Genomic DNA, 20,669 nt, shown 5'->3' on the forward strand with positions numbered 1-20,669 from the left:
ACACTTTTTATGCTACATGTTTGGTGCCAATATATCTAAATTAGTGAATGTTCAAATTATTATACAAAGAAAGTTTTTGAAAGATATATTACACGATGAGAGAAATTGAAATAAAATATAATTAAAGTGTTTCGAAAAGCTCAAAAAGCTTAATTATTTAACAAAAGGTAATAGCTTTTTAAAATATCTCATATAATTTCAACGAATCATTGCATATTAATATTAAATGCTAATGAAATTAAATTGTTTACACTCATATGGACAGCAACGCCATCTATGTTTCATGCTCGGATTCACGTAGAAAGAGAGGAATTGTACTTAGCGACACCTATTTATTCGGTGAATGGAAATTTTGTAGAATTTTGCAATTGAAATTGTTAATGTTATTATGTTTATTTTTTTTTTTGTAATATTAACTAGGTAATTCATGTTAATAATGCTCTACTATTCTGAGGTTCTAGTATAAGAACTCAAAAGTTAATTAATTATTTTGTATTTATTTATTCTGTAATTAATATTATATGAATGATGATAAGCCTTGCTTTGTACTGCAATATAGCTATAGAATATAAAAAATAGGCCATGCAGAATTTAATCAAAAAAGTATGTATTTAAAATAAGTATATTCGCATTCAGCATTCCATAATATATTTTAAAAGAAAAAAATGTTTTTTAGTGATACCAAGATACAGTTAAATAATTGATGAACACTGTGAAATGTTTATTGCGACTGATTGTATAAACTTTTTGTTGTGTGTAAATATTTTATTGAAACATGAATTCGTTTGAATGTAGTAGATTTGGTTGTGTGTTCAACATGTAGTGTCTTCTGGCTTGTGTTTGAAGACTAATATGTTTATATGACAATAATTTACGTGTAATCGCTTTACACTACGAAATAATGCAAACTAGCGAGTCTCTATCAAATCTACAACTAAAAGGAATACTTATAAGTAGAGCGGCACATAGAACATCACATCTAGTCACAGAGCATGTGGCTGCGGCATACAGGGTAGGTTTCATATATTGTTATTGTGCATAGCATCGAAAGCTCGTGTTCGTGTGGGCGCGGGGCGTGTGTCGCGCGTGACTGGTCGCGCTGTCGCGGGACACTGGCGCGCCGCCCCGGGCGCGACGTGTGACGTCAGAGCGTTTCCCGGTCCGCGCATGCGCACCACACACTCACGGTACTCAAAAACTCTAAGAGGACTCTCCAGCTAGACCTCAAATTCGCTTCAGACCTTAATCGATTTTTAGCTGCAGCTCTAACCTAAAGCTAATACATCACTATTGAGTATATATATCTACCTTTATGGAGAGGGTTCATTCACCTTTAGGTAGATTAAATCAAATCTAGGCACAATCACTATGACCCTGGAAAATGATACTACATAACAAAATGATAGAATATTAAGATTTAAGAAGGCTTTTGATGATAGAGTTCATACACTTAGAAATTGTGTTTATTTTATAACGGTAATATACATTTGCTCGTCGCATATACATGCCGTTATTCAATGTTGTAATATTACTTTCCTTTATCGAAAATAAACTTTTTACGTTTTAATGTTATTCAAGTAACGAAATCAACATTGAACAAAAATCACATACTAGTACTGAATCGAATTGAAACAATAGCTTTAATTTTAGGTCAGATACGTTGCTTTAAAGGTACAACGCATTGCCAAAATTGATAGTTTTAACTTTTTTACATTTTGTTTAAATACCTTAATCTTTATATTTACCGGTATAAATAAATAATTACCTACTCTTGTTATTTGGAAATAATATGCTATGTTTAACATATTTTATATGGCGCTAAGAGATTGTGAAGATCAATCATCAGATGGTAGGCAAAAACGTATCTCTCAGCATCTGCATCAAAGGCGGTATGGTAATGTGCTACGTGTGTCAGGTTTCTGCACTCATTATTTTTCCCGACTTCACCGAAATGAGAACGTATTTATTTCCTGTATTTAATTGGTATCTGTGGTTTCACATCTGGCTATGATGTCTTATAACCAGTCGTATTTAGAAAATCATCTTAACATAAAATGCTAAATACAAAGTACTATTAAGTTTATTTACTTAATAAAAGTTAATAAATAAAATAACGCAGATAGCAAGTCGTATCGTAAAAACGAAAAATGCCCAAAATTTTTCTCACTGAAACGTTGTGATTGAATTGGGTATTTTTAGATTTTTCGTTACGTAGACTGTAAAAACATTATCTGCTCGTAGCTTCATACTATAGCCATTTGAACAATAGCGGTATTGAGCTTCAAGTTTTGTTTTTTATTTTACATGCCTTTGGGCAAAGGGGTTCAGTAAAAAGACCCAAAAGTTTTTTAACTTCCACTTCTCGGACGAAATAAAAAATATTTTTCAAGAAATAGTCACTTCATTACAATTTATTAAATACCTGTAATGTCCTATATGTGTTCTGTAATTTTTTAAAACAATGAGATGTAACTTTACTTCAAAATTTGTGTCCAACTACACGTGTGATTAGATCCTTTATCATTTTTCCATTTTCATTTTTACATTTGAGGAGGTAACCGTAACGTCTACTTTAGATTTATGAATCCTTATCACGAAAAATACACATGTAAGGTAAATACGCTACGAATTGAGCCACCGTTTTTGCAACACCCGTCTACAACACAATTCAGCCTTTGTGATTTACTCCTATGTTAGAAAGCATCAGACCAGACCCTCGGTCCCTCTATTTTCGTACACTATAGATCCAAAATATTTGAAATGCCATTGCAGAGCTTTCCCGTTAACAATGAACGGAACGGTGGCCCAGTGAATTACATTTTAGTGACATTGTAGGAATGAGCTACAAACGAGCTACGGTGTACTGCTACGATTGCTACGCGTGTAGCCTCAGGGAACGTTCTCCTAAGGTTGTATCTATTCTGAAAGTAATTGGGGTTTTAATTAAGAAATATGTTCTTTGTAAAATAATATTAGTTTGTTTTTAATATGTTAATTAGCTTGTTAGCTAGCTTTTAGAAATGTGGTTGAGTTAAAGTATATTTTTTAATAGGTAGCCATTGAGATTCTAAGATGACTTGAAATAGAAAATATTTGTTTTTAAATAGTATCTTGGTATCTTGGTTGGTTTAATTTGGGTATTTTCAAAGTATTTTATGAATCCATTTCTCTTAGAGTTTTGGCGGATATTTTAATGCTGTACTATACTTTTATTTATTTGAAACTTATAACTATGTATATAAATTGCTTAAACTTATTTAAAATTAAACTAGGAAAATATATTAATAAATACAATTACACTTTTTGAGATCGTATTGTGTTTTGATCTGTTTTTTCAATATTAGGCATTCGAATTGAATTATAATGTGTATTTCGATCAATTGCTTATGTTAAATATTTATTAAAGTAAAAAACTTGGCTAACGAAAATTTATTTTCTACCTACATGTATAACTTTATTAGGTGACTTAACAATGAGTCATGGTTTTTTACTTAAGTAACCTCTGTAATGACGCAGCATTACAACAGCTGTTTATTGTACACAATGGGACCAGTATAAATGAATAATTTTATTACTTATAGAGTTAAGAACTTAGTGACTTTATTGTTCGAGATATTTCATTATGTAGATTTTTAAGCTTTTCTGAAAATGTGAAGACACCAATCTCTACAAGACGTGCCACTGCGTAGTGCGTACTATGTTATATTAAAGACTAGCTGCTCCGCGCGGTTTCACCCCCGTGGCTCCACCCCTGTTGGTGGTAGCGTGATGATATATTATAGCCTATAACCTTCCTCGATAAATGGGCTATCTAACACCGAAAGAATTTTTCAAATCGGATCAATGGTTCCCCAGATTAGCGCGTTCAAACAAACAAACAAACTCTTCAGCTTTATAATATTAGTATAGATAGTATTAAATTTTTATCGCCTATTTTGTTATTTTATTTGAAGATGGTTTCAGTTAGTTTGATGATGTATATGGTAGTGTTTTTAAAGGTATTATTACAACATTAAATGCATCAATTAATTAAAATGAATGTGATAAAAGTAAGTATAATAATGTGGTGAGTATTTTTTTCGTAAAATGAATATAATTTCACAACATTGTTGCTTCAACAGATTTAACAAAGCATCGTAAACAAAGGGTACGTATTTATAAATTAAGTAATGAAATTTCCAACAATGAAGGTCAAAGGGATAACGCCTTTCTAAGAACAAGATAGTAGATACCTAGTTTCTAAGAACAAATTATCAAAGCGAATCAATATTAATACCATTGATACACATAATATATTAGATTTTGTCTGACCTCTTTGAATATCGACAACGAAATTAATAAGCAGATAAATAAATTATAACCATCTTCTCAATAATTGTTTCTGACATTTGAATTAAGCTAGATCCAATAAAACGGATTAATATAGCACAGAGTAATTATTAATAATTCAGATAATAAGAGATAAGTAAAAGTAAGAAGTAAACTGTTAAGTTTATATACCTACATATAACATAAAACTTACAAGGAGTAATTAATTCAGAATAGAGTTGAAGAGTTATGTTTATTTTAATTTATTATATCTAGTTAGACTTAGGCTTAATATAAATCTTTCTGTATAAAAAAATAATATAACAGACATTTTTAGGTAACTAGTTTATAATAATTTGCTAATCCCTAACAGAAACTTATGTACACCAAATGGTAATTTATGCAGAAATCTGAAATATAACGATACATTTTCAACTTTCAGCAGGAACACCTCTTAAAATGTCGGTTTTTAGGGCGGGGGCCGGGGGTCGATTCAGTTGAGCTATGACGTCATGAACGTGACGTCAATGTGGGGGTGGGGCACCGCGGAGGACAACGCTACTTAGCCAGCCAATACACATAATGATAAACAAAATTTATCTATATTGTATCAAGTTCAAATACAAATTGTATTACTGTGATTATCTCGAATCGAAGAGCGAAATGAAAAATCAAAACTTAAAAATACGAAGAATATAAAATAGCCATAACATTATCATTTACCGCATTATTATGACGTCGATCAATGCATTGATATGTTAATTGAATATTTGATTTATAAATATTGTGTAGTTAAACGAAATGTAAAACTATATTCTAATTAAGTATTTAATACCTTTTTATTTGAAAAAAAAAAGGTTATGTGATTCATTGATTCATTCATATCATCATGTACACATTAATTATTAATAATTCATTTATCTTAAATTTTTAAAAAATAAACTTAAATTATTACTGGCGCCATCTTGCGGGCCATAGCGACACTAAACAATAGCCAAAGCTCGAGTAAACACCACAATTTTTCCTGGCAGTCAACATAGATGGCGCTATTTCAAAAAAGTTCTCAATGCTGTATTCAAACATTTCGCAGAATAATTAATAAAGAGGAAATGCTCATAATATTAAAGTGAATAAAAATTAAGTAATATTTTCTTAATTTGATAGTGACAAAGTCAGCAATAAATTATGAAAAAAAATATGCGTTCTCTATAGCAATAGTCTCAATAGTTAGTTACAAGAGTTAAAATAATATTTAAACTATTTCCATTTTGAATTATTTGGGTTATTTGTAGAGTTCTTTGTAAATGTAACCGCTGATTTGTTAAAGAACTTGATATAAAAAAGATTAATTTCAATATAATAGTGATAATGAATACTAGTTATAATCAAACTTATATTTTTGAAGTGAAAACTTCTTTAGCGGCGTTGGGTATAAAATCTTAAACTCGCGTCAGGACACGTGGCCTGATCGAAAAAGCGTAATACGGATTTTTTTTAGCCCTTATATTCCATGCGTAAGACGGATACTATTCCAAAATATCAAACATGCTGAACGTTAATAATCGCTTAGTTTTCGCTTCTGCCGGCACTCCCAGAGTGCAACCCGTCTTTTTTTATTATGTTTATGTTACTGTAAAAACCCGTATACACTTACTAGGTTTTACCAGTAAATCATAAGATTGACCTATAGTGTATGTAATATTTTTTTAATAGATAGAGTTTACACGAAGTTAAGCTGACCTCATCTGAATAAACCACAGCTCAACCTAGTGAAATGGTTGGGTAGGTATAAGAGATTTCTACTTCTTCAGATTTTAAAAGATTTGTGGTGATACATTTCAGGTAAAAGAAACCTTTAAAGGTCGCTACAGTTTGCCAGTAATCCCGCTAGCGATTTATTCATGCGGATTCCCAACTGTACAACTAAAAGAAAAACTTTCTTTTGCATTTTCATCGTATTCGATTTATTCATCGCTTACATAGAACTTCCTGCAATACGATTTTATGCATCAGTTACCGATCACGATTCAGAAGCGCTTAGATCATGGTTCTACCTTTCGTTTATATTGTTATATCTGCATAAAATATTTCAAAGTTTGCACGATCCAATTTCAGATATTTTAAATCGGCATGCCGATTTTCCTTGAGTTTACTCTATTTAAATGTGGATTTAAAGTGTGGGTTGTAGTGCTTATGTTGTGTATTGTGTAGTGATGTGTGACAGGCAGTTCTATGATCCTAATTATCTTTAATGAATTGAAGGCTTTATCTCTGAGTCCAGGCAGAAACATGTAACATCTAATTTATTAAAGACCTTGTTAGTTCAAGATATTTTTTATTACTTTAGATAGGATGAAAATAACTGAATGGAGGTCCAAGTGTCGAGTGTCGAAGCGAAGCGAAGTGTGTGATTAAAGCATTATAATATGGGAAAAGGGACTTAATTAATTTGTATTTAAAGGCTCATTCCAGATGTACCATTATCTAGATTCTAGAGAAATATTTCAAATAATAAAAACTTCAATCACACTATCACAACCTATTTCTATGAAGGTGGCTTATGAAATATATTTTAAGTACCCACCTACCATTTTTTGTTGGTATGCAATAATAAGTATTTCCTTTACATAATAAAGAATTATATGCAAATAAAATATCCTCGTTAGTAGTCGAGGACTGTAGCTATTTATATTAAATTTCTCGGTTTCCCCTTTCTTTCAAGCTACAGTTGCAAGGAAAAAGGCAAGATTTGCACATAATGGCACTCCTGTCACGTTATTTAGTTTCAAACATGGTTTCAAATGTAAAAATAGTATCATTTTATCTTCGGTTTATCTTTTTCCCAATATTCATATCAATCTGCTGTTCAATTATAATTGTATATCGATAAATTATACGCTTTGTCATAAACGGATTGCGATGAAAGCTTTTTTTCTACGATAACGAATTTATTTCATGCGCGACTGCTTGAAAAGTGAACGCTTTAAGCATGGATGGTTATTTTCAACGTTTCTGTTTGCATTTTTAATATGAGATATGAAAGCAAATAAACGTTTATGTTATTTGGCGGTAGGTGATAATCGGTGCTGAGAAGTAACTATAGCAAGAAGAAAAAATGATTATCAACTTTCTATGCAGTTTGTCGGTTGCGCCTTGAAAAGAACAAAGGAAATAAGAGAGTATGATTTCTACTCATTATTAATCGATACATCGATCTTTGACTATATTAGACTTCTTTTGACTATCTTAGCATGGATCAATTAAAGCTCGATTTTCACAGATGAAAATCGAGCTTTAATTTATCCATGCTAAGTTACCAAAACCAAAACATGGTTACCAAAACTGCCAAAATGCTAAGTTAACAAAACCAAAACATGGTTACCAAAACAAACACACATCAGAAAATAGGAGATTTATGGGAGAAACCGGAATTGATTAATTGAGACGGGGATAGGGCTAAATGAATGAGAGAGAAACCGATAACTTTCAGAAAAAACACAGTTGACAGATATATACTACGTGGAAAAAACTACCCTGTTCAATATATTATGCAGGTATATTGAATTTACAGAACTGAAAGTTATATCTACTGCAATAAAAAGCGACTGGTCTGCTTGAGTTAAAATTCAAGGATATACTTTAATAATGTACTTACGACTAAGCCGTACTTTTATTATATTATGGTTTTTTATCAGTTAAATTTTATTAGGCTTTTTAATGAGTTATTAAGTATACAATTGACGATTAACATAGTTTCACGGTGTTTATGACTTATAATATATACATCTATTTGTTACCACACAATAGAGATTCCGGAGATTTTCAATGCTTGAGTTAAATTTTGTTTAGAAAGCAATCCAATTCGATAGCAATGCAAATTGTATTATAATGTTCCTATACGGCCCAGACGGGAGCTTAGAATGCGAGTTATATTCTCTATTGTGTATTCATACATCCATTTGTGAACGTGCATTTGTATTCAACCACTATAAAAGCTTATTATAAATAAATAAATCATATATTTGTGTGTATGTTTGAGATATAGAGCCAATTCTAATGTCAGTTAATTTTGGAAATATAGGTACTTAATACGTTTCCAAATTTCACCGTGATGATTTTGGTGCACTAGTTTCAACTAATATATTTAATGACGATTCGATTGATAGCTGATAAAAAACCTCTCTATTTGAACAGGAGAAGAATTCGAGTAAATTTAGATATTTATGATGATGTTAACATCCATTCTTTGGATTATAGAGAGCAGAGATATCGATAATGTAGAACGTTATAGGAAAAAGAGAACACGATATACGTCGTTAAGATGGTTTCCGAAAGGGTTTGATAAAATGAGAAACAGATGGGAACGTTGATAAATAGCCATCGGGTTACGATATGCAATCTGATGATTTTCGCCTATTTGACGTATGTTGATGTGGTTCTTTTTCTCGCATTTTTAAGAGAAAACCGGGTGCCACAAATAAATATAGTCGTAGCCCAGGTATTCCAACTTATATCTACTCAGGCCTCAGCATAAATTTTATAATGTAGCTACACGGCTACCTTACACATTTTAAAAGTTAAAAATCTATAGATATTATATTTATTTTTCAAACGAATTTTCTCGTTTAAAACGTTTAAATAAATACGAAAGGAGTTCATAACATAAAATGCAAAGTTAAAAGATCAGTCTCCAATTCATTTTATGATAAAAAAATTACAAAATAAGGGTGGCGAATTTGCTTTAGCTTGTAATTTTAAGCTCTCCTTAGCCGGGCACCGATTACTATATTTATAGTATTCTATATCAAAAACGTATTTCCTTTTATAAGCTATTCTGTTTAGTCTCTTCGAAGGAGATTTTTTTGGTCTATTGTTTACATGTTATTTAGATAAGTAATAATTTATTTTTCTTTACGTTGAAAAAAATATTTTTTATTGGCAAATTGGCAAAAAAAAAAAATTTTTTATTATCAAATCATGTTTCATTCTGATTTCCATCAGACCAACACGGTTAGATATAGAAGGTTTAACCGGACTATTTAAACACGATAAACAAATACTAGCTAACATGTGATTTAACTAAATTGAATAAATGATAAAGTCAAACAATTTTGCGTTTTTATATAATAATTATAATTGATCATAAATACACAACCAAATATTAAACGTATATATATTATATAGGTAATATATAATGCTTTGGGCAATATTTTTTGGTTTAGAAATTATCAGCAATTCATTAATAGGTGATTACACTGTTTTTATTCACTTACGTACGTTCATATAGTTTTGTAGAAGTTAAGATAGTCCATTTTTTCTTTCCACGGCTTGCAACTTACCTGAAAGCAAAACATTTCTTAATTATTAAACATGTAACAATTACATAATGTTATAGACAATTTAGTGTTAAATCTGTGATGATTAAAAAAAAATGTGTTCCAATTCTTCCTATGTGATTTTTTTATTCAATAAACATTTGCAAGTTCAGAATATATTATGCTAAAATAGGATACTAGACAATAAACATAAGCTTAGTAAGGATCAGCCTAGTCCTATATTTGGTATCACAGAAGATGAAATAAAAAGTCAGAACCAGTATATGTAGAGCTCCCCATTCAATGACAAAGTTCATTTACGAGAGGTCTAGTTGAAACCCTGGATGTACTTATCTAAGATATAATACAATTGCGCTGAAATAGTACGATTGTCGAGTTGGATTTGGGGAAAATGTTATATTTTAATCTTGGATAGAGCCAAAAAGCTTATGTACGAGTATGTGATTTTATACAATTCTCTTTACTTGCATTATGATATGACGTAAAGTTTAAGTAATTAATTATAGTATAAACAATAAATTTTACCAATGAAAGAGTGCAGAAAGTACTCGAAAGTTTCTTATTTATTGAATCACACATCTTAATATTCAAATCCAGCTCAGACATTCAACAGCAAACGGGAAAGATATAATAAACTTCCTGCACATATTTTATAAGACATATCAGTAATAGATTTCCAATAATTAAACTAAAAGCGGAAGTAGTTAAGAGAAAATCAAGTTAAGAGATACGTTTACGATATAAATACGTTAAAGATATCGCAAATATAATTAAAATAATGGACGGCTTAGATAGCGTTAAAAGAACAAGCACGTGATGAGAGAAAATTATTACTTGGAGAGAGATTTTATTACATACAAAATTGTGATTGGCGTAGCGTGTCATCAAACCCATCCTAAAAATGAATGTTATTACGTTTGAAGTTTGGACTATTCGTTACAAGATTCTGTGATACGTAGGAGGGTATGACCCCAATACGCTTTTCAGTTGAAAAAGTTTTGTAGATACTTACACGTTCTTTAAGAAAATCTGAAAAAGCCACAGTTGGATATGCATGCAACGCGCGATTGAGTGCACGCCTACTGAATACGATGAATAAATGTATGAGTAAATATGTTTGATGCATATGAGTTTTACGTTGCCCTTGCTACAATACAGTTATTCTTCGAATCCATTTCAGTGTAAAATATTGTATGTGTATATTAATATGCTTAAAAAGTAAAATTTTATGAAAATGCACGTTGCTTTTGAATTTAGATTATCAGGGACTGAAATCTATATCTCACAAAAGGGCTTTCAATATTCTCGTATATTTTCTGTAATAATAAATACACCAGCATATTCTTATAAATACCAGATTTTCAACTAATTTTTTGGAGAAGCGACGCTTTCTTTATAATATAGACATTAAGTTATAACATTATAAAAAAGTTTATTAAAATAGAGGCAGATAACTTAGTACTTATTTGTACATTAAAACTATTATGATAGGAGTACGTACTACGTATGTAAGTAGAGCCTGGTAGAGCCGTACATTATATGTGACAAAGAACAGTTGCCGTCTACGTAGTCGTGTGCTATTCGAATGTTGATAAAGTAGTTCAATTAATTTGAAACAAGACATGTCATTGTATTGATTGATTGTAATCTATGGAAAGCTGTCACTGTTGATTCTATATCCATATCGTAAACCTGTATTGTGCCCACAGATTGTGCCTGTATTCTGTAACCTTAAACTAGTCAAGTGAAAGAGGGAATATACCTAGTACAAAATAATTCAAACATGCTAATTAAGTAATTATATTAGCTGGTTAATTTTGCAGTCACATAAATAAGTTGTGTCGAAGAAATAAATATAATTATAGAAAAGTGTAAAGAAAAGTATTAACAAAGGGATTGAAAACGATTTATACATTTCTACGAGTATTTCTAGTAAGAAGTGGGTACATGCTACAAAGATGCTACATTGCTATATTACAAAATCTAGGATATAAATAACCAAGTTGGATAATTTAGCAACGTTTACATTTTCACTTGCGAGAAACAGTAGCATATATTTCTGAACATTAAGATATTCCGTTATGAAAGCATTTGGTGCATATAGCTACGTTTAATAGAGTCATTGGGAATTTAATATTCCATAATAATGTGTACCTAAGCTATTAATAATTAACATGAGGGCCGCTAATAATTAAGTGAGCATTGAATGCGATTACGCTCTTGTCATAACTGTCACTTCGGACCACGTACCGTAATGTTAGGCTAAGACGATGCAATAATGCAATTATAGTTAGGAATCTAGGGTTTGAGTACTTCAAAGTTCAAACACGCAGCCCTGTATGTGTGTTCAAGGCAAACAAATGGATTCGGTTGAATAATTTAAGATTCTCGTTTCCTTACTCAACGTCGGACATTACTCTGAAACAATGGGCTATTTGCAAGAAAAATATCATTTTTTCGTATACCGAAATGATAAAACTGGTCTATTATACATATAAAGTTAAGCCAATTTGGCAGCTAATTGAATGAGACTTGCAATGTATATAGTATCTTTTAGATTGTTTTATTAAGTTTTTAACAGGAATGTGTACATAATACCTTACTATCCTAAGATTAATTTTTATTGAAATAATGACATATATTCCGTAAAAATAACAAAACAAGTAAATCAAGATACTGTTATGATTGGTAAATTTTTGTTCCTATAATTCTAATTTGATATGAAATAATTTGATCATAACATACGGAAAATAAAAATATCTCTATTTGTATTTTTTAAATATAGAATAAGTAGGTATATGACTCTGAGTACAAATATAAATTCAAGTCTTTTGTAATAATATGCCGCTTAACATTTAAATACATATAAAAATATATCTAGTATTAAGTAATTTCGTACTTATAATGCTAAGCAAGATAACATGATTGTAACAAGTGATAACTGCGTTAAAAACAACCGACTTCAAACTTGCACTTGCAAAATTTACAAATACCTACAGACAAAAATGCTCATAAAATAAAAACTACTGGGCCTATCCGAATAAAATTTTTATGGGACCAATTCGACACCATCCCGCATCGAACAAAAAAAGAATCACGTAAATCGGTTCAGAAACCTCGGAGTAATCGGTGTACATACATAAAAAATATATATATATATACCGGCCGAATTGATAACCTCCTCCTTTTTTTTGAAGTCGGTTAAAAATTGTATTTCTCAGTAATTGATCCAAATGTAATCTTTTGAGAAATAAATGGCTTTAACTAATTCCAACTATCAGAAGTAAAACTAAAAATAAGCTGTACAGTGCTAAAGGATGACCTTTGAACTATTTAATTGTATAATGTAGCATTAAAATCTTAAGCTGTGTAATAAAAAAGGTTATCATTTACAGCATGTTATCGAATTTATTAATAGATATCTATTTATAAGCATTAATTATATTCAGCGATGGAGTCGATAACCCCTAATCCTACGTAAACCCCTATCAAATTGATTGTTGTAAATTCGCATTACCGGTATGTGTCATAAAGTGTTTTGTTTTACATTTACATAAAACGAGAGAATGCTCAATCTAACCCCACTATGTCAAATTATTGTAAACATGCGTAGATAAATCTTTCGTTGATCTTAGTGGGTTCGAAAAGATTCTATGCAATGTTCTAATACTGAATCACACTGTATACGAGTTTTCGCCCTTTTCGTTTACACTAAAAGATCACGAAATAATGCTCTTGCTCTAGCTCTAGCCCTATATCCATTTGATCTAAATGCACGTAAGAACAAAATGAACTCTTGCACGATTAATAAAAACTCTATAAAATATGTGTCCTAAATTTTTAGTTTTTTGCTTTATAGGTATGCATTCGTTGGGTTATAAAAATGTCGGTGGATACAATTTTATGTTTTTCAAACGTCGAATTGGACGGTGCCAAACTGGAGCAATAAAATCTAGATATATATTTATATGATACTAGCTGTTGCCCGCGGCCTCGTCCGGCGGTCCGCCCCGGCTTCGCCCGTGGAACATGTTTATGTTTTTTTTCATAAGAACCATCCTCGTATTTCAAGGATTATATTATCAAAAAAATAATTATCGAGATCGGTTCAGCCGTTCACACGTGATGCCTGTGAGCCTGTGACACTGCGAAACGGGTTTCATTTATATATATATATATATAATTATATAGATAGATGTTGCATTACGTATCTATTTTAATTACTTAAAAACAGAAACCATTATATTAATAAAACAACATTTAAATCTGCAGGTAAATCAAAAATGTAAACCAAAACAAACACAAATGAATAAATGCACAAAAATATCGCTTCATTAACCAATGTAGCCTAGCATGTTCCTGTTTTCGACTGAACTAAAAATTCATACCAATTTACGTGTTACAAATTACAAATAAAAACAAGTGAAATGCAAAATACGAGGTTTATCAGAAGTCCAAAGTAAATTGAACCTAACCGATATTTCGTGATTGTTGTTGATTTCGTAGTGTTTTTGGATATAAATGTTTTCAGAGAACTGACCAAGATGAGTGATTCATTGATAAAACATCTGCCGTTGCCAACATGATTGGCGTTTCAAGTCTAGAAGCTGGCAAGTAAATCAAGGAACGCACTATTTTTGTATGAACATGCCAGGAATAAAGTAGCTTCATACATTGTGTTACTTCCTATTTTTAGCTTGTCACGGGAGAGCAGAGACGCTAACAATAAGAATAGAGACAAATGTGTTGTAATTCTTAACAAACTTACTGCTGGATATAAACCTGTCCTTAAGGTTACATTTTACGTTTAGTTATCTTCTTAGCGCCATACTTTTTTAGTAATTGGCTATTCGAATGGAAAATGGCTCTACTTCATAATAATCTAGGTAATTCAATGAATCTAATTCTATACGAATGTAACCAAAGGGTATAAATGTGTTGTGAAGGGCTTCAGTAAATCCAAGTCCAAGCGGATTAACTTATTTTACTCAAAGCTTTATATGACACCGGTACATATAGTCATTTTCACGCCATGTTAAAAACATAGGTAACAAAATAATTAAAGTAAAAATTATTACCAAAACAGTCCCCAAACCTCAATAATCTTCAGTAACTACATAATGTATTATTTTTAATATTATAAGGAAATAGGAACGCTTTATTCTTATTCTGTGGTATCTATTTAAAGGAAGACATTCAAGGGACTATAACATTAATTATTATTACATCTTGTATGGCTAGAAGTATTAATATGTTTCGTAGTGGCTGTTCTGTAGTTCGATCTTATCCCATATATTCTTCGCTATAATTGGACCGAGCTAGCATCGAGTAAAATCCACCCTTGCAGGGGAGATGGCATCAGGCTGTACTATAATTCCTTAATCCTAATTCTGATCCGATTTCGTGGTTGAATGAAAGTTTGAAAACTCATCTCCGTTGTACATCATCTTATGTAGTAGTAAGATATTATTAGGCAAAATTTCACTGACATTATAAGGTCCGATGCTGATATAGTTCTTATAGTAACAAGAATACAAAAAATAACAAACGAAAAACATAAAAAAGAATAACATGTTTTAAAAATAAATTTTAACCTAGGTATACCTATAAGCAACGCCAAATATATTTTCTTTTCGAAGTTATCAGAAAGTTCAGATAAGATAATATAAATCTCATTTCTACATCATCTTGAACTACATCTATCTTAAACATTTGAAAGAAAAGTCACTCGAAAGAGCGATTATCTGTGAAAGGACAGAAAAATAACCTCCTTCTCATATTAAGCTACTTCAATAGGCCAAACCAAAATTAATACACGATTCAAATTCCGACGCATTCCATAATTATTATAATAATGCATAAGTGTACTTCTCATCAGATATGAGAGTATTATGAATACACTTCAGTTAGACCAAATTATATTGTAGACGTACACCAAAACAACGTACCTAGATAGTAATATGAATACTGTAATTATTGTAGGTATTTGGCGTTTTATATGGATGTAGGGATTCAGTTATTGTGTGGAAAGTTGTTTGTAATTGTTGGCAAACGTCTGATGTTATTTGGCACAAACATGAGCTCATTGTTGAGTTTAATGATAATAATATGACTGTTTTGCTCGAATAATCTAAATATCACAAGAAAAGGAAAGGTGATAAAAGTATAAATAAATACTAAAATCGTATATAACACGATACAATTTATGTAATTATTGTTATTTAAATTTTAAGTCTATGTAAACTCACTAATGTTATTTACTATTAGTCACTGGGAACAATAATTCATAGCAATACAATTCATGCACATCTGAATAAATACACATGTTTTTGGTTGTGTAAATACTTCAAAACTATGCCATGATTTAAAATATAGTGATGTTTTAAATTTATAACATAACGTAGTGACATGTTTTGAAATGTGGGAAATATCCCTGAAATAATAGGTTAATTAAAAAATTATAACAAATTAGTTGTGGAAAGCAATCATTGTTAGATTGTATATTTAATTTTTTAACTGTTATTGGGCTGTGAAAATTACCTTTTTTAAAGTAGATTGGAGATGAGATATTATAACCAAATAAATAAAAGAAATATAGAAATGAAAATTATTATTTTCAATTATTTGATACAAAAAATCTTCCACTGATTCTTCCTATTGCAGGAAGCAACGGAGATTCAATTTAGCGGTAACAAAATTGTTTCTTTTTACTTATTATTGCAACTGAAGATTTTTCAGCATATTGCAAATAAAATTGCATCTATTTATTTCTTTAACAATTTTATTTGCAATCCAAGTGGCATAGTCGCAAATTGTTTGGGTGCAAAGGTCACGGAAAACTGCTTTTTTGCGATATCTAGTTTCCTCCGACGAGAAGGTTAATTACAGTTTATACTGTAGGTACCAATCCTATATAAAATAATAAAGTACTTACATAATATAAAAGATAGTAAAGCGATATTCAAATAAAGTACTCTAATGATGGTTATTGTAAGTATAAAACCGTATAGGTAAATATAAAATCGAAGTTAATAATTGCAAAATCGGTCTTAGCAACGAATGTGTGCATCATATTATTGGAAGTGATCCTTCCCTCAGTCTTTCTATAATACTAAAGAAAAGATGAGTTATAACACTACATGTATTTACATCGTCTGTTGACGATAGGTATAATCTAATTGTATACAATCTATCCATCTTCTATAAATAGGTATACGTACACTATACGTACATATAAAATATACATAGATAACTGTACGTCACATCTTACGAAAATTACATTAAATTGTATTGTTATGTGCAATTGATATCCAGCTACTTAATTGAATTCGGATCAACGTGTAATCTATACAAGTACTCGACTGTTATCAGCGATATTGATACAGTTAGCGTAACAATGTTATCTAGCTGTGAATAAGAGATATGGCAATTTGTATTTTATCCTATCAGTGATGTTATTACATGTAATGTTTTATATCGCAATGATAAATGGTTGCAATGCTTCTGGTGATTCAAATCGATTACAATACGGCTTGAAATTTCTCTGGGTAAAATTAGAATATTAATACATAGACTATTAATTTAGCTCGTGTGTTTTGATGGTATAGGGTGAAAGACATTACAAACTTACAGTGAACAGTATTGTTTTATTGATTAAATTAATACACTAGTTAATTTTTATAACGAGCAAATTACGAGCATATCAATCAGAATCACACCGGCTCATGTGACAGACAATGCCAAAGAGTTAGTAAATTTTACTTTATTGTTCTGAAAGTAAATTTATACAAGAATTTGAAACTTTTCAACTTCAATAATTTATTTTATACGGTAACCTTTGTGATGCTATATTACTTTTAAAGCCTTCCGAGGGCCAATTTTATTATTGCAATCAATCATACGAGCAGTTGTTTCTAGCATAGATTCAAAGTACTAAAAGTAGGAATTTTTGTGTGGTTTTAGAAAAATAAATATGTATCTAACTATAGTGTATGTAAGGCATGTAAAGGTGCAATTGAATAGAAATATAACGATGGTGTAATTCCTAAATTTGAACTGTAAATAAAGATTCACCTTTCAAAGAATACATCAGACCCATCAGAATCGCTGCGAGGCAATATTAGCTTTGGTAGCACCATTCCCTTCTTCCGCCTGCCTCGAATTCCAGACGGCACTGGCCATTGTAATTCACCCGTTGCCATTGGACTATGCGGGCTTAAAATAGTTAGCCGACGCTCAGGCGGCGGCAAGCTGAGTTGCTGCAAGGCGCGGCGTTCTGTGCTAGCGAATAAGCCGCGTCTTTTTTCAGCTGAGGTTCCCATGTCCTCTCCAGACAATGCCCTCCGTGCCGGCGCGCCCCGTGTCTCACGTACATCCCGTTCGCTTGCGGTCAAGAATGAGCTGCGATGGATGCGAATGGATGTACACGAGCTTGCAGGGCGCGCCGGTGAAGTATCTTTGCTGGGTCGCAAGCTTTCCATAGATCGCGCAGTTTCTACGCGTGCTGCGGCCAAATATTGACCGCTCGTAATTGACGTTTGTGCAACCTCACATTCTTCTTGACTAGAACTCGAGGTTCCACTGCGTGAAAATGTACTAGTTTTTGAAACAAAGCTTCTATCGCTATATTGAGCTGTTGAAATACTAGAAGTGTTTGCGTCGTTCGATTCTGCAGAAGCTTGCTGACGAATCAAACCTTCTTCCAAGGAAGAATGAACGACCCGAGCGTTCAGTGAACTGAACGCCGCGAGCTTAGGTCGCCTGTTTTTCCGTTCATCTTCTTCCTCCTCCATTTTTAAAGGCCACTTATAATATAAACTATAACACGCTCACAGCACTAATACACCATTTTAATTTTCAATACATTTATTGATATTATACTTTTAAACTTAAAATACAAATATAACATAGAAAGGAACACTGTACACAGTCTTTATCACTCTTTGAGAACCCCGCATTCGCATTCAAACGGCACCTGTAACAAAGTCAGGAGATTATAAAAGGATAATAGCTATTCTGCTAATGGAAATATAATGCAACGTGAATATTCTGATTCAACTCGAACTAAAAGGAATATGAAAATGATATTCATGTTTTTATTTTTTATTTTTTTATGGATTAAAGTTGTAAATGCGTAGAACCTAACCTTAGAAGATTTAATTTGCTGCTTTAGAATCGAGGGCGAGTTGGCCCGCTTCGTTCGCGCAGTCGGTTAGCGCTTTCATTTGTTCAGCGTTCAGTCCGGACGCTTTAACTCTGACGTCTGCGCTTTTAGAATGTTCTTTGCTTTCACTGCTAGATTCCACTCTCTTTGTTGTTGCATTTCCATGCTGATCGATGAAGGTTTCCTCTTCAAATTCTTCTTCATAACTCTCCTGATAGGATTCGCGGAATTCTTGTCTCGCCTGAATGCTAACGGCTCCAGTGCTCTTTTTTTCTTGAATCACCTGATCCATGGTTTTTTTGACAAGTTGTTGACCAGCTTCCAAACGTTCAGACATGATGATTATCTAAAATATTTTAATAATTATATTGTAATGTAAAGGTTTTATGAATACAGAATGTTTATGACATGATCAATGAAAAAACAACAACCGCTATTTCTAAATTGAAAATTAAGATAAACATTGAAACTAAACTTCAAAAAGGTAATAACACGGAGGAATAAATGTTACACCTGGAAATTTGCCAAGGAATAAGCAAAGAACGAACGTTGTTGTTAACTTAAGATTTATTTATATCGAAACAAACGTTTATAAGATAGATAAAAATTATTATTTCCTTAATTAATTATAGATTAAATTACTTCTTAATATATAATCAGGAACTGTTATTAAATTAAAAGTGCTTACTAGCCAGAATGTTCGCGAATATTCTATTTCACAGTAATTACGCAGTCTTTCAGCTTAGTGTAGTTATTCTTTTTTACAAAAGTTGAGAATGAGCGCTTTAAAATTAAGTATTCTACTGGTTAGTTAAATCTGTTGCTGCTCTTATTTTCAAATATTTTCTCATATTGAGGAATATCACGAGCTTTATTTATTCAAGTAAAACTTTTCTCACTACGATTTAATTTATAAGAAAAATTTAAATAACGGGTTTAGCGAACACAATAGGTAAAGTATGAGGTGTACCTTTTATGATATTATGCACTGAGAATAAAATCACGTCTGGGATATGATTAATGTCAGTTGTATGATCCAAAGCAAAGCTCGCGGCAAACTGAGGGGAACGCCGCCGTCTTTGTTTCGTGACGGAGCTTTGCGTGGGCGGCGCGGCATGGCTGTAAGTCTGCGCGTGCGTGGCCAAAATAACTTACAGATGATTTGGCAAATTAGCTGAATCATGTATTTCATATAAATTCTGTCATAGTCCCTGCACTAATTAAAGCGTAATTAATCGTACCGTTCGACGAAGCGGCGAGTGTAAATTATGTTTCGCTATTTAGATAGTTGATTTACGTGCCAAGTAATCGGACTGAATTAGATCAACAAGAACAAATTTATAAAACTTCTTTCACATTTATTGCATCGAAAGTAGGACAATTATTCAAATTATATGTCTATTACTAGAAACCTCTATACCGAGTTCACTAGCTGACGAGGAAAACAGTTAAAAATACTCAGTATACGTCACGAGACGAAACGCGAAGCGATGACTACGTTCAGATAGAGGGGGCGATATACAAGAAAAATGATTGGCAAAGTTCCTTGTGATTCAGAATGCGCTTGTATGACGGTGGCTATGATATTCTGGTATCTACCGCTACGTCACTGTTTATGTTTACACCAACTCACGAAATCATCTGTTTATTGATACCTACTCAATTTTATGATGTTATTCATTATGATGGTATTTTCGTGAATCACGTCCGTGTCATATTTTATTAATATAAATAAAATAAACACTTAGCATCAGTTATTACAATTTGTAAGCTTGTAAAGTTCAAATCAATTTAATTGATTCAAAAATCATACCATGAACGACTCAACTGATACTGAAGAGCGTATTCTATTTATATTTTTT

The 20,669-nt window shown here is 31.7% G+C and overlaps 2 protein-coding genes across 5 annotated transcripts in view; both read right to left on the reverse strand.

Annotated features, from left to right (window-relative positions):
- LOC123692520 (cAMP-specific 3',5'-cyclic phosphodiesterase, isoforms N/G-like) overlaps positions 1–18,445 on the reverse strand; it is an 82,829-nt gene extending 64,384 nt beyond the window's left edge. For all 3 annotated transcript variants that reach the window (XM_045637279.1, XM_045637278.1, XM_045637277.1), the window contains exon 1: positions 17,718–18,445. In XM_045637279.1, the coding sequence (XP_045493235.1) occupies positions 17,718–18,436 (719 nt within the window). In that variant the 5' untranslated portion in view covers positions 18,437–18,445. The remainder of the gene's footprint in view (positions 1–17,717) is intronic.
- Positions 18,446–18,491: 46 nt separating this feature from the next.
- On the reverse strand, positions 18,492–19,928 carry LOC123692522. 2 transcript variants are annotated; one of them, XM_045637281.1, is made up of 3 exons: positions 19,778–19,928; positions 18,790–19,153; positions 18,492–18,618 (listed from the first exon to the last, which is right to left on the reverse strand). In XM_045637281.1, exon 2 carries the CDS (start codon positions 19,142–19,144, stop codon positions 18,800–18,802), a length of 345 nt encoding a protein of 114 aa, XP_045493237.1. In that variant the 5' UTR covers positions 19,145–19,153; positions 19,778–19,928; the 3' UTR covers positions 18,492–18,618; positions 18,790–18,799. The 2 variants fall into 2 exon arrangements, with proteins under 2 accessions (XP_045493237.1, XP_045493238.1); XM_045637282.1 differs by lacking the exon at positions 19,778–19,928 and adding an exon at positions 19,496–19,518.
- Positions 19,929–20,669: the final 741 nt, after the last annotated feature.

Source organism: Colias croceus, chromosome 6 (assembly GCF_905220415.1).
Source record: "Colias croceus chromosome 6, ilColCroc2.1".
Classification (NCBI taxonomy): Eukaryota; Metazoa; Arthropoda; class Insecta; order Lepidoptera; family Pieridae; genus Colias; species Colias croceus.